This window comes from Hyaena hyaena, unplaced genomic scaffold, assembly GCF_003009895.1.
Source record: "Hyaena hyaena isolate Hyena2069 unplaced genomic scaffold, ASM300989v1 scaffold_233, whole genome shotgun sequence".
NCBI classification, from domain to species: Eukaryota; Metazoa; Chordata; class Mammalia; order Carnivora; family Hyaenidae; genus Hyaena; species Hyaena hyaena.
This window is the reverse complement of record NW_024080866.1, coordinates 826,726-839,798: the sequence shown is the minus strand read 5'-3', so window position 1 is coordinate 839,798 and position 13,073 is coordinate 826,726. Positions and strand designations below refer to the sequence as shown.

Below are 13,073 nucleotides of genomic sequence, written 5' to 3'. Positions count from 1 at the left end.
AGGGGTGGCCTGAGATTGAAAAGAGATAATATGCAGAGTACAGAGGAAGTGACCAATAAGGCTAACTAATATCTTCTTTTTCCTTTCTGCCCCACCATCGAGACACACACACGTGTGTGTGTGTTCCTATTCAACCGCTGGCTTTCCAAGAACACATCATCCTTGAAAAGAAAGCTACTGTCCAAGGGGCCAAGGTCGGTCTCCACCTGCCCTGGCTGGGCGGGGACCAGGAGGGGGCGCTGCTGAGGCAGTAAACCCTAGGAGGCACGAGCTGATTTGATGGGTTAGGGCCATGGTTAAACGTGTCAGCCTGGAGCCAGCCTGCCTGGGGTTTGGATCATGGCCCTGCCGCCTGCCAGCTGGGTGACGCTAGATAAGCTGCTTCACCTCTCTGGGCCCTGATCTCCTCTGTAAAACCACAGCGCAGTCTATCTCCCGTGTGTGACTGTAAAATGGAGGCTGGATGGTGGGTCTTGCCTTTGGCAGGTGTTTTTGGAGCACCTGCTCTGGGCGCTGGGGATGCAGCATGAAGAGAACAGGTACAAGCTCCTAGTCTCTCAGAACCGACATCCCGTGTGAGGGAGTGACAGTCACTGCAGTGAGGGAAGAGAGCAGAGGGGTGGCACGATCTGACACATCACTCCTTCTGTGGAGTTGAATATGGACCATAGAGAGCAAGGGCAGAGGCAGGCAGGCTGGGCGGGAGGCAGAACCTGGGTGAGGAATGGCAACAGTGTGGTTCCGGGTGACAGACAGCAGGGAAGACAAGGAGATGTGGTCAGAGTCTGGAAGCATTCCGAAGGAAGTGTTCCTGCCCGCCCCCCGCCGATGTGCTGCGTGGGTGGAGGGGTGTAAAGGAAAGACAAGACTCCAGGGCTTTGGGGCTGACACGGCAGCAGCACATGTCAGTGTTCATGGGAGCAGGAAGGACAGGAAATGCCCCCTGGGGTGGCCGCATGAAGACGTGACACCACCTTGGCCACTCTGTGTCGGGTTCACCTAAAGTGTCTAGAAGGAACATCCTTTCTGTGTGGGGCTGGTGGTTTAGCAGTTGGGGGGAGGACCCTGCTCTCGCCCACAGAAGCCAGTGAGCGGGCAGATCAGAGCCCAGGGGCTCAAGCCTGCTCCACCAACCCCCCACCCCCACCCCCAATCAAGGCTGGGTTGTCAAAGGCTTGCCTTCCCAGCGAGATGCAAAAGGGACACAGTCGCCCCACTCCAGGCCCTGTAAACGCTCGAGGGCCCCTGCAGCAGCACACTTGAAAGAGACAGGGGGTTATCTGCAAAATTCCAATTAAATCCATGGCTTTGATAATTTGATAAGCCACTCTACAGTCGCCCCTGAGTCAGAATACACTGTTACTTGATCCTGTGTTTATGTTTCAGGATGGAGGGGGAGGTGTACTGCCGCCTGGGAAGGTGCAGGCAGCTCTGAGAGAGGGGAGCGCAGGCCCTCGGCTGATAAATCGTCAGCCTGTCAGGCCAGGGTCACCTACGGGTCTGGGCCCTCATGGCAAGCACAGCATGGACTGGAACAGGGGTCTCTTGGCAGGTCCTGGAGGCCGCTCGAGGCCAGCGGGGGAGAAGCCCTTCAGAACGGTCTGTCCATAGCTGACCCTACTCCTGAGCCTCAGGTCTGTCTCATGCTGGAGGGCTTCTGGCCATCTCTTGCCAGACCAGCTGTGAACCCGCCCAGGTGACTGGTACCACACGGAGAAAGGGGCAGATAACCCTATTGCCACAGTGACTTGCAGGCAAATAAATGCTTTATGACCCCTCCCTGCAAAAGCCAGGCTGTGATCTGTAGGGTGGAATGTGCACTGAACCACATTCTGTTCTGTTCTACAACCGTCCATGGATAAAATTGCTGAGTACTTCCTTCCTATGAGCCAACAGCACTGACCAGGTGATCTTTCTACACTTGGTATCTCTCTAAGCCCTCTTCACCATTCCATGAGTTCTATGTCATGTTGTGGGGGAGGCGAAAACAGAAATACAGAGAGGTGGAGCAAATGGCCAGAGATCACAGAACCCTGAGTAGCAGGCTCTGACCCTAGAGCCCGGCTCTGCAAAGCCATGCCCGCTGCCCCACCAATGCACAACTGTCTCCCACAGCCCAGTTTCTATCATTCCTTGATGGCTTCCTGGAGATGGGCACTGTTGCCATGAGTGCCTAGACGGAGAGGTGAAACAGGACCATTTTGTTTAGCTGACTGGCAGCGAATGCGCATAGAAGCACGAACCAAAGGTGGGCTCAGCGATTTTGTGGCGATGTGCCTGCTACTTCACCCACAGCAATGATCGCTCCCCCTCCTGTGGGCACACAATCACATGGGACTCCAGTGACAACAACCTGGGAGCGGGGGGCATCTCTTCTCTCCCCATGGAAGGACAGAGAACAGAAAAGGAAGGAGAGACACTGAGACCATCATAGCAGGGGAGCATCAGGGCCAGATGGACCAGGGACACTGCTGGCATCTCAGGAGACTTGCTCTGTCCTGTGACAGTGAGGGGGGCTGGGCAGGAGCACAGAGAGGGGAGGGCAGAGAGGAACACTGAGAGGCATCAGGATCGCGGTCCCCCTGACTCCTTCCAAACCGAGGAGGCAGGTGGGAGGAGTGGAAAGAGTATGGGCCTCTGTCTGAAGCAGAAAAATCTGGGCTCAAGTTCAGGCTCCTGCTGTGAGCCTCTGTTTCCTTATCTGCAATGCAGGGATGAGAATATATGATTCTGGGTGCAAACCTCTCTTATGAGCCTGACATATAGCACATGCGGTGAGAGTGAACCTTCTCCCTCTGGCAAGAACACACATTTCTATCTCATTTTGTCGTTTACAACGCTCTCAACCAGCCCTCATGTCACTTGAATTTCAGAGATAATCCCTGGAAAGAGCAAGAACAGGGGCTCATTGCTATTCCGTTTTTACTGATGAGAAAAACGAGGCTCAGGGAAGCCATGTGAGGGATCTGCCTTGCAGTTGTGTGGCTAGGAAGCAGCAGCGCTGGGGTGGGAACTCAAGACTGTACATCATATTCTCTGTGGCTTTCAACCAGTCTACTCTGTGAACAAGTAAGTCACTGAGGGGTTTCTGATCGATTGGAGCATTTGCTTGTTTCTTAAGCCCACGGGCAGTCATCAGGGACTGATGCATCGTTGGGCTATGCAAGCGTCTGGGCTGGGTGGTTTTTTCTCTCCCAAAAGGGCCCAGGCCATTTTGGGCTCTTGGTCTTACAGTATGACCGAAAAGAGAAGGGCCCCTTTAGGCAAGACTGCCGTGTATGGGTGTACAGGCTGTGCACTTTACAATCCCATGAGCGCCATTCACAGAAAATGCAGTAAATGGTGCCCCTGGAGCCGTGTGATGCATGTCCTTGTCTTCAGGCTTCCCCTCCCCATCACCAGATGGCCTCCTTCCTCTTCCCACCTGTCCCAGATCCTTCCTCCATATCTTTCTTTCCCTGCCCTCTGTAGTACCCACCCAATATGCCTCTCTGCCACTCATCCTGGTACTTTAAGATTTTAGGGAGAAAGAGCTATTGAATGGAGTGATCTGTCAGCACCCCCTTCGGTCCTCTCCCCACCCTCTGCCCTGGCCAACATTTTCCCTGCCTGCCCTCTTCTGCTCATCTGCTCCTGGGTGGAAACCAGATTTTTTCTCTCTACTGAGAATCTACTCTGGTGAGGATCTGTTCTGAGCAGAGAGGGTGGCCCTCGCAATGGAGTCTGGGCATGTGTGTGAGAAGTCAGCATGACTGGGTGGGTCATCTTGACCACAAGACCCAGAGCAACCTGAATGCAGAGAGAAGAGAGAGAGATCTGCTTTGTTCCCAATATCTCTCCAAATAGGGAAATACCAGCCAGCACTGAGCCACTAAGAATCCAAGACTTGGGTTCAAGCCTCCTGCCTGTCACATTCCCAACCAGCTGTGTGACTTTGGGAAAATCACCTAACCTCACTGGGCCTCAGTTTCCTCCTCTGTAAATGTGGCTACTATTATCACAAACTAGTCCCAGAGTTATTCGGTGGGTGAGTGTTCAGCCTGGACAGCACACGCCACCCCCCCCCCCAACCCCTCCAAAGGCCTACATTTCATTTGGGGGCTTGGTAGCATCAACAATGAAGAGCAGTGACTGCTAACCTTGGGCATCTGGACAGAGGGTCCATTATATATTCTTTTATCTCATACGCTCCTTACAGTAACCTGTGGGCTAGAATTTGCAGGAAAACCTGCTCCCCAAATGCAGAGACACCCCTACTTGCCAGCTCTGGGGTAAAGGGAAATGATGAGGAGCAAGCCTGGGCAACAGCAGTCTGGGGAACAATGGTCCGCATACCTTTGGCCCATCCCTCCCCAGCCCGGTAGGCCTTGCCAGCTCCCCCTTTCCTGTGGGCCCACATCCTGAGCCTCTCCAGCCTGCCCTCAGCTTTAGCCCACACCTCAAGGCACACACGAGATGACTGAGTTACCACTTACTCTTTTGGGGGGTTGACATCCTCTGGTCGGGCCTCAAAGAACCGGAAGACTTCATCACACTGTGAAATGTGGGGAGGTAGCCGGACAAGTGCCTGTAGAAAGACAGGAAGAAAGGGCATTAGGCCTTATGAAAACCCAAAGCAGGGCCAACTTGGGCTGACAGTGGCAGCAGAGGCCCCGGGCCTGTGCCGTGGAAAACACCGCTATGCAGCCAGCCACCCAACCAGATGACTCATCAGTGAATTAACTAATCAGCTAACATGAAACAACTCTCCATCCATCCCATCAACTAGCCAACCAGCCAATTAACCTACTAACCAACTAGTCAACTAATACAAAGAACTCATCAGCCAACCCCAGTTAATCTATCAACCACCCAGTCAGCAATTTGACCAACTAACCATTCAACTAGCCCATTCACCAACTATACAACCGGCCAACCAAGCAAATCACAATGACCACTGAGCCCTAGGTCTCCGGGCCCCCAGGAGCTGATCATTAGGCATGAACCCTGAACGGATTCCCTCCTGCCCACAGAGTCAGCCCAAGAGCCTTAGCCTGACACCCCAAAGTCTTATTCTACCAGCCTCATCTCCCACCAGCCACATTCCAGACACAGCAGATAGTCACAGTCCCTAAATACTGACTGCACAATGAATTATCTAACGACAAGCAGATAATTCTACCAAGGATAACAGGGGTGCTATGACAGAATCTGCAAGGACCCAGGAAGATTAGCAGAGAGGAGGTTTCAGGAAAGACTGTGAAGCTGAGTTCTGAAGGATGGGTAAGAATTAACTGATCAAGTGAGGATAATGAGACCAAGCCTGGTGATTCCAGGAGCTCAGTGAGCTCAGGGGGGCCTGAGTGCACTAAATGAGGGAGCGGGAGCACCAGCGTGGTCTAGCAGGGCTTTGTTTAGGATCCCTGGCAGAGTGGCATGAGCTGGCATAGAGGGGTGCACAGTATTTGGACAGGCAGAGAGGAGAAGGTGGCCACCGTATGGGGGGTAAGTGTCCAGGGAGGGGCATGTGCCGTCTGTGAGCCTGTCACCCGACAGGGCTGAGAGTGTGCTGCTGGAAAGTGAGGAGTCACAGTCAGAGGCGGTCAGAGTTCCTGCTGACATGAGCACATACTGCCTACCTTGCAGCCTGGGTCCCCCGGGTCCCCCGACCTGCCCAGTCCAACATGGAGGCCTGGGGGAGCATGAGACCAGGGGAAGCCCTGCTCCTGGCTGCTTGAGTCAGTATGCAAAGAAGACACTGGAATGATTCTTTAGTATGAGCAGATAGGAGAGGTTGCTCCCAAGGCAGGGCTGAGGGACAGGGCCAAGGGAACTCTGGGATAGCACTAGGAGAGGGGAGAGGAAAACCTGGGATGGTGGTATTGCAAAGGACTCCAGGTCAGCAGTCAGCCGAACATGAGCCTGTCACATGCACGTGCCTCCCTTAGCCCCCTTCACCAAGCTGCTTCAGGTGCAATGACCTAATCTGACACTCCCTTTACCGAGCATGCTGGGGCCTCTGTATGGAATCACTGGGAACCTCAAGATGGTCCTCTTGACAGAAGGGTTCATCCTTATGTTACTTAAGAGGAGGTGGGGGCTCATGGAGGCCATATGACAAGCCCACAGGCCCCGTCAAAGGTAGGAAAGAACTTGCTAGAAGGTCAGCTCCACTAAGTCAGGGGTCTGTCCTGTTGACTGCATGTCACCAGATCCTAGAAGACTGCCTAGCACAGAGCAGGCAGGCAACAAGTATTTGCCCAAATGAATGAACGAAGAAGAGTTTTGTTGTGCAGAAGCCCAAGAGCCAGTGGGAGTGGGACATGATAATGGGGGGTGGGGGGGCAGTGGGAGCACACTTGTGCTCTTTGGATGCATCAAGAGAAGTGTAGTGTTATGGAACAGGGAAGCAATTGTTCAATTCTTCTCTGAGCTTGTCAGATAAGCATTCAAGTGTGCCATCGAGCAGTAGGCATCCTACCCTGATGGCCCTTTTGGATGTCATATCTGCACCTGGGCAAGATGAGACAAGACCTGACTATAACACTCTGTAACTCACAGTTGTTCTCTCTAGAGGCCATGGCTTTCCAAGGGTCTCTAACATATCACACATCCACAAGCAGCCAGGAAATAGAAAAGAAAGGAAATGAACACATAGTGGGCAACTACCATGTTTCAGGCACAGTCCTAAGTCCCTTGACTCCAATTATCCAACAAACAGTGAGGGCTTTTCAGTGTGTGCCTCACATGGGGACGTGTCCGTTGTCACAGGGATGAGCCAGACACAGCCTCTGCCCTTGCAAGGGCATGTCTGATAAGGCGTCACTCTGTTTGGTTCTGGAGGTAGACGTCATTGCCCTTGTCTACGATGGGGACGCTGAGGCTATTCTGCTAGAGTGCAGAATGAAGCCTTGTGTTCAGGAGGTAGAATCGGTACAAGTTGCACCAGAGTGTTCAGGTTTTCATTTAAAATACATGGCATGTACTGTTTTCTGCCCCAGGAAGGGTGGAGGGAAAGGGAGAAGAAAAACTGAGGAATGTGAGAAAGAAAAAGACAGAGACAGAGAGATGGAAGGAGAGAGACAAAGAGACTGATAATAGACAGATGGAGAGACAGATATACAGAGAGACAGAGAAGCAGAGACAGACAGAGACGGGGGATATCAGGCCTGTGCACAGCAAGGGCTCCTGGCAGGAGAACTTGGGGGCTGGGCTGGGCAGGGAAGCAGGGAAACCATTACCAGGGACCTGGGCCGTGTGCACGCTTGCTGCCAGGGTGACCTCCCTGAAAGGAAGAGGGAAGGGAGCCAGGGCAGGCTTCCAGCGGGCCCAGAGCACCAGCGCCCTCCCAGCTCAGCACGCTGCCACCCGCCCCCAGCACAGCCCCGGGCCAGCCAGCGCTCGCGCTGCCCCAGCAGTGAACACAGGGGCTCTTCATGCCGACAGAGACCGGCATTCCGGGGGCAGAGGACGTGTGGGCCGTGAGGGCCTCAGACAAAGAGCCCTTTTGGTCGAACCACCGTGGCATCTTTATTTAACAGAGAGCCCCGAAGGGAGCCGCATTGAGGGCTCATCCTGATTTCAGGCTGACAAGAGGCTCCCCGCTCAGGGCAGCTCCCATCCCTGCCGCCAAGCCCAGATCTGCCAAAATCATTTGGCAGGAGAGCTGGCTGCTGAGCAGTCCAGTCCCCGAGGCCTGGGCTGGCAATGACTGCCAGAGCCAGGAACCCCCCAAATCCAGCCACTCTGAGAGGAGCAGGTGGGAGCCATCGATGAGTGTTTTCAAGGGCACCATGCAGGCCTAAGATTCTGCCACTGGACATTCAGGATTTATGCTATGGGGTGGTTAAGTCAGGGCCTCAGGGCCAGCCAGACATGGGCTTGAGCCCTAGCTCTACCATTCATGGACCGTGTCGTGCTGAATGTGTTATTTGCCCTCTCTGAGCTCAGTACAGTGGGTACGACACGGCACCTATTAGGAGACTAGGCGAGATCATAACTAGGAGGAGCCTAGCACAATGCCTGGCATGGAGTAAACACTCCGCAAACTGTAGTTGTCGTCCTATTGTCTTTGTCGCCGTTGTTCTCTGGATGAATGGAGTGAGGCATACCAGAAAGCAGACTGGAATGGGAGTCAGGAGACCTCAAGTCTAGTTTCAATCCTGCTCTTATATACTTGCCCATGACCTTGGACAACTCACCTCACCTCTCTGGTTGTCATTTCTTCTAGGATAAAGCAGACTACCTATGGAATCTCAAACTATCTCACGAAACACCACTTGGATGAGATAAAGTGAGTTCTGTGGGCACATGTGAAATAGTGCCTTGTAGATGACCCAACCCTGCTCTTACAGATCACCATGATCATTAGTATAGCAAAGGCTCCGAGAAATTGTGCAAGGAAGAAACCTGTAGAGCTTTGTTCAGATCAGCGTTTATTAATAATCATGACATGCTGGGGGATTGGCTCATGTAATCATCACATTAACTCTCAGAGATGGGTATGACTATGATTCCAATTTTAAGAAGAAGCAACTAAAGCACAGAGAGGTTAAGTGATTTCTTAAGGCTGCACAGCCAGTAAGTAGCAGGATTTCCAGTTAGGCCATCTGAGTCCGGAGCCTGTGCTCCATCCAATCTACTGGTCTGCACTGCCTCCAGCACTACCCACAGGTCTCTGATGGTGGAGCGAGTCCTCCAACAATTCCTACCGACAGCCCACCATACACAACTGGGACGAATCCAGGCTACAGACATTCTGGTTTCCTCTAGCTCTAACAGTCCGTGGTTCCGGCACAGCAAACAGCACCATTACTAGTGAATTCAGTGTCTGACCTATCATTCTGACTGAGTCCTTCTTTGTTTAAAATCTTTTTCTAAATTAAAAAAAAGTTTTTTAATATTTATTTTTGAGAGAGAGAGAGAGAGAGAGAGAGCGAGAGAGAGAGCATGCGCACTCAAGTTGGGGAGGGGTAGGGAGAGAGAGGGAGACAGAATCTGAAGCAGGCTCCCAGGCTCCAAGCTGTCAGCACAGAGCCCAACGCAGGGCTTGAACTCATGAACTGTGAGATCATGACTTGAGCCAAAGTGGGACACTTAACTGACTGAGCCTTTCTAATAGAGCCGTGGTTCAGATTAGGTGGGAAGAGCTGCAATGAGCATGACCTCATAGCCCTCAGTACCCAGGGAGGAAGCGGTGCCTTATGGGGCTGCCTAGAGTATGCAGGCCCCCGTCCAGTGTCAGTTGAGCTGATATCAGTCCCTCTCTGACCTTGCCATCCTTTGGTCCAGCGGGTCTCTGGACTGGCTGAGAGCAGATATGGAGAAACAAGGCAAGGGAAGGAGCCAAGGGCAGTGGGTGCCTAGGGATGGGGGAGACTAGTGAAGACATGCTGAAGAGCCACCCAGGTTTGCCACCAGCCAGTCCCTCCAGTGCACCTCTTCCCCAGTCCTAACCTGCCCTGAGGTCTCTAGCTCTTGGCCTGCCCAACCATTTTCTGGGAGCCAGTGACCTGGGCCACCATTTGGCACCGTGTCATCATTCTAGAAGACACGGCTTCAGATAAGGGAGACTGGCTGCAGTGCATGCCTCTGAGACCCCCACCCAGACACTGGGCACAAGCCTGGATTTTCGGGTGCAGAGGCACAGGAGGGGGCCCAGGCAGACTGTGCTCAGACTTGCTTTGAAATGATCCCCTTCCACAAAGCCCGCCACTCTGGGTACTGTCTGTCCAAGGACAAAAACCAAACTTCTACACTTGGCAAAACAACCGTGGATGCCCTGCTCTTTCCAGGGGATCAAACATTTTCCTCTTTTTATTATTCTTTTAAATAGTTTATTGTCAAGTTGGTTTCCCATTTTCCTCTTTTTAGTAGCATCATTTTGATTTCTTAAAATTTTTTTTTTATTTTAAAGAGACAGAGTGCAAGCAAGGAGAGGGGCAGAGAGAGGGAGGGAGAGCATCTTAAGCAGGGTCCACACTCAGTGTGGAGCCTGACACAGGGCTCAATCTCACCACTGTGAGATCATGACCTGAGCCAAAATCAAGAGTCAGACACTTAACTGACTGAGTCACCCAGGTGCCCCAGGTGCATCAGTTTCATTTCTAATTAATGGAGATCTTCTGGGTAAAAGCCCAGGGACTTGGGGTCGGATGGGGATGTGACACAGGGGACTGGAGTCCTGCCCATCTGGCCGCCCACCCACTCTCTGCCCCCATGCACCCCTGGGTTGCCTCTAGCCTGCCTGGACTGTGCTCCTGGATCCCTATCTAGGAAGCTGGGAGCTCACAGAACTTCTGTGAATTGGCATTTCAACACAGGAGTTCTCTTTCTGAAGGATGCAGCTGCAAATCCTTCTGAAATGGAAACGGTGTCTAATTCATAGCATTTAAGCCATTTCACAAGGGATCCTAGTACATCAGGGCCTCAGGGACGTGTCACCCTCCTCAGAGTTTTCCTCTGCTCGTGTGTGACTCTTGCATCTTGTCATCAGACGCTGGCTGGACATGCATGTGAAGCCAGGCTTCCCACTTGTTACTGAAAACCAGAGATAACAGACATGGCCCTCCAGTTGCTCCTGGTCCAGAGCAGGTGGGCACACAGCAATCACCCTCCTACAGAGGACAGGTGTGCTGCATGGAGGCAGGCACAGAGTTCTTTGGGGAGTGGAACAGCAAGGGTAGGCAGCTTTCCCTAGGGAGTCAGGAGTTAGGAGGGGCCTCATGGGAGCTGAGTGCATCTGCAGGAAAAGGACGAGCAAGGCCCAGGGGTGGCAGCCTCAGCGACTCTGGCTAGTTGGGAGCGGCTGCACTCCTGGTGGACTGGACTGCAGAGCATGGAGGAGAGGCAGGCGCCGAGGCCTGAGCAGCACCTTGAATGAGCCCACAGAGGGCCCAGCCCAGCACTCAGAGGTTCTTGTGGGCAATGGGGCTCCTCTGAGGGTCTTTAAGGAGAAAAGGACATAATCAGCTTTATCCCAGGCTGGAAGTCCTTTGCCTGGGTCTATCTGGACTAGCAGAGATGGAGATAGTCTACCAGTTGAGTTCCCCCAGAGCAGCAGCCCCACTGGGAAGCATGAACAGATCAGTCTTCTCTCTGCCTTCGTGTCCATCAGCAACATTCCTGACCCAGGCCAGCCTTAGAATGGGGGCCATACAAACACAGTCTCCCTGTATCTAGGACTGAGTATAACAGTAAGTCTTGGTGCTTCTTAAAGAAGTAGGTTTTGGTTGGGACATGAACCTTTCTCTTTATTAAGGTGAGAGCCAATGATCGGCCAGGCATGGCAGGAGGGAGATGCCTGGGGCTGAAAACCGCCTCCCAGAAATAGCCTCAGTTTTCAAATCTGGCAAGTGGGAATAAAAATGAACACATCTGGTAGATGTGGAGGATCATGTGGGGAGATCTTTACTCCTTCAGGGGGAGATCCTGCCCTGTCCCCCTCCCCCAGTCTGACTACAACCAACCCTTCATGCCTCCCACAAAGAAAGCCATTGATCCTGAAAACAAGTATATCTTGGACAGCTGAATAAGAGAAGCAATCTCAGCTTTTTGGACACCAAAAAAAAAAAAAAAAAAAAATCCTAGTTGCACCCACCAGGAAATGGAGACTTGTATAAACGTCATTACCACGGCAAAGGGTGAGTTGATCATTCTCAAACACTCCCGCTCACTGCCCCCCACCCATCCCCTGCCCTGGGATATTTGTTTTATCCCCTAGACAAACACTGCAAACATGTATTTCACACACAGGAATGGGGTAAATGGAGTCACTTATAAAACTGTTAGTCCGAGCGCCTAAAGTATAGCTCTAGCTTGTTAGCGAGATGAAAGTCTTCGACGTTTTGAGGCCACAGAACCATTAAATATTAACCGCATAACCATATTGCCCATTAAATTAATTTATGGAGTTAAAGAAATGCCTTTGGAACCCCTCTTGATAGACACCCAGCCCTCAAGTGCCACATAAAACAATCACCCGGCTGGTGCTCGGTAAATTTTCCGTGACGCTCATCCAATCTGCCCCATATATGTTTAAAGTTAACACTGAGATTGGCGTTGTGAAACCACCACTGGGCAGAGGGACTGGCTGGCCGGCGAGGGCAGGGAGCCCGAAGTCTGGGGAGGTCTGCTGCGCGGTCAGACTTTCCGCGTCTGAGTCCTGGCAGAGGAGCTGGCTCTGTGCACAGAGCCAGCTTCACAGTTTTGGGTGCATTTGAAAGCCCAGCAAATCCCAGCCTGGGAGCCCGTGCTGGCTAGCCATCCAGGGAAGACGCTGCCCAGCCAAGCAGAGCTGCATATGGAAACTGGAAATACAAATCCCAGAGGTTCCCAGCAGTGTGTCTAAGGACGGACATGAACGAGGGAAGGGCTGGCCATGCAGTAGATGGTACATGGCACTGACGATGGACTTCACGGTGGGGGCCAGTGATGGTGACTGAAACCTGGATCCTGAGTGCCCACAGACTGGACAATCAGGAGGCAGGGCTGTGAAGCACCATGCTGGGTGGCAGTGGCCATGGACCGTTGCTGGCTTATCCCTTATTCAAGGTCTCAGACAATCATACCACAGGTCCCAGCTTTCTAGTTCCACAGAATTAAAGGTCACTTCTGCACTGCCCTCCCCACTCCGTGCCCCCGCCCACCCAGCCATTTTCAGTAAATCACAGCCTGTCAGACGGCTGGCTGCCTGGTGAACCCATGACATTGCTCCTTGTTGCCTGGCTCTGAGCTGTTCTTGTCTGTGCTAATCAGGTTAGGAGGCCCGTCCTTTTGCAGACTTCACTTAAATGGCTCCCCCGGCCACCAGTTGGGCACCACTGGGGCCCCAGAGGCCCCTTGAATCTCATCCTGATTCAGGAGTCCTGTTCAAAGCCTGATCCCAGGAGATAGGATGTTATCAGTTTCCTCCTCCGGATGGCCCAGGACACGGCATTTTCACAGAGCCCACTGCAGATGCCTCAAGGCTCCACCAACTCCAGGAGGCTGTGGCTGATATGAGCCATAAATCCCCGGCTGGGAGAGGCCTCCCCCGCCTTCGCCCCCTCCTCCATTAGCTTTGCCCATTTATTTAACTTCTTGGGAGAGGAATA

General features: G+C 52.7%; 1 protein-coding gene across 3 annotated transcripts in view; it reads right to left on the bottom strand.

Moving 5' to 3' along the window:
• SH3PXD2A (SH3 and PX domains 2A) overlaps positions 1 to 13,073 on the bottom strand; it is a 239,107-nt gene that overhangs the window by 104,541 nt on the left and 121,493 nt on the right. For all 3 annotated transcript variants that reach the window (XR_005530468.1, XM_039243944.1, XM_039243943.1), the window contains exon 5: positions 4,476 to 4,567. Coding sequence is in view for 2 of the 3 variants with exons in the window: in XM_039243944.1 (XP_039099875.1) it covers positions 4,476 to 4,567 (92 nt within the window). In the remaining variant the exon portion in view is untranslated. The remainder of the gene's footprint in view (positions 1 to 4,475; positions 4,568 to 13,073) is intronic.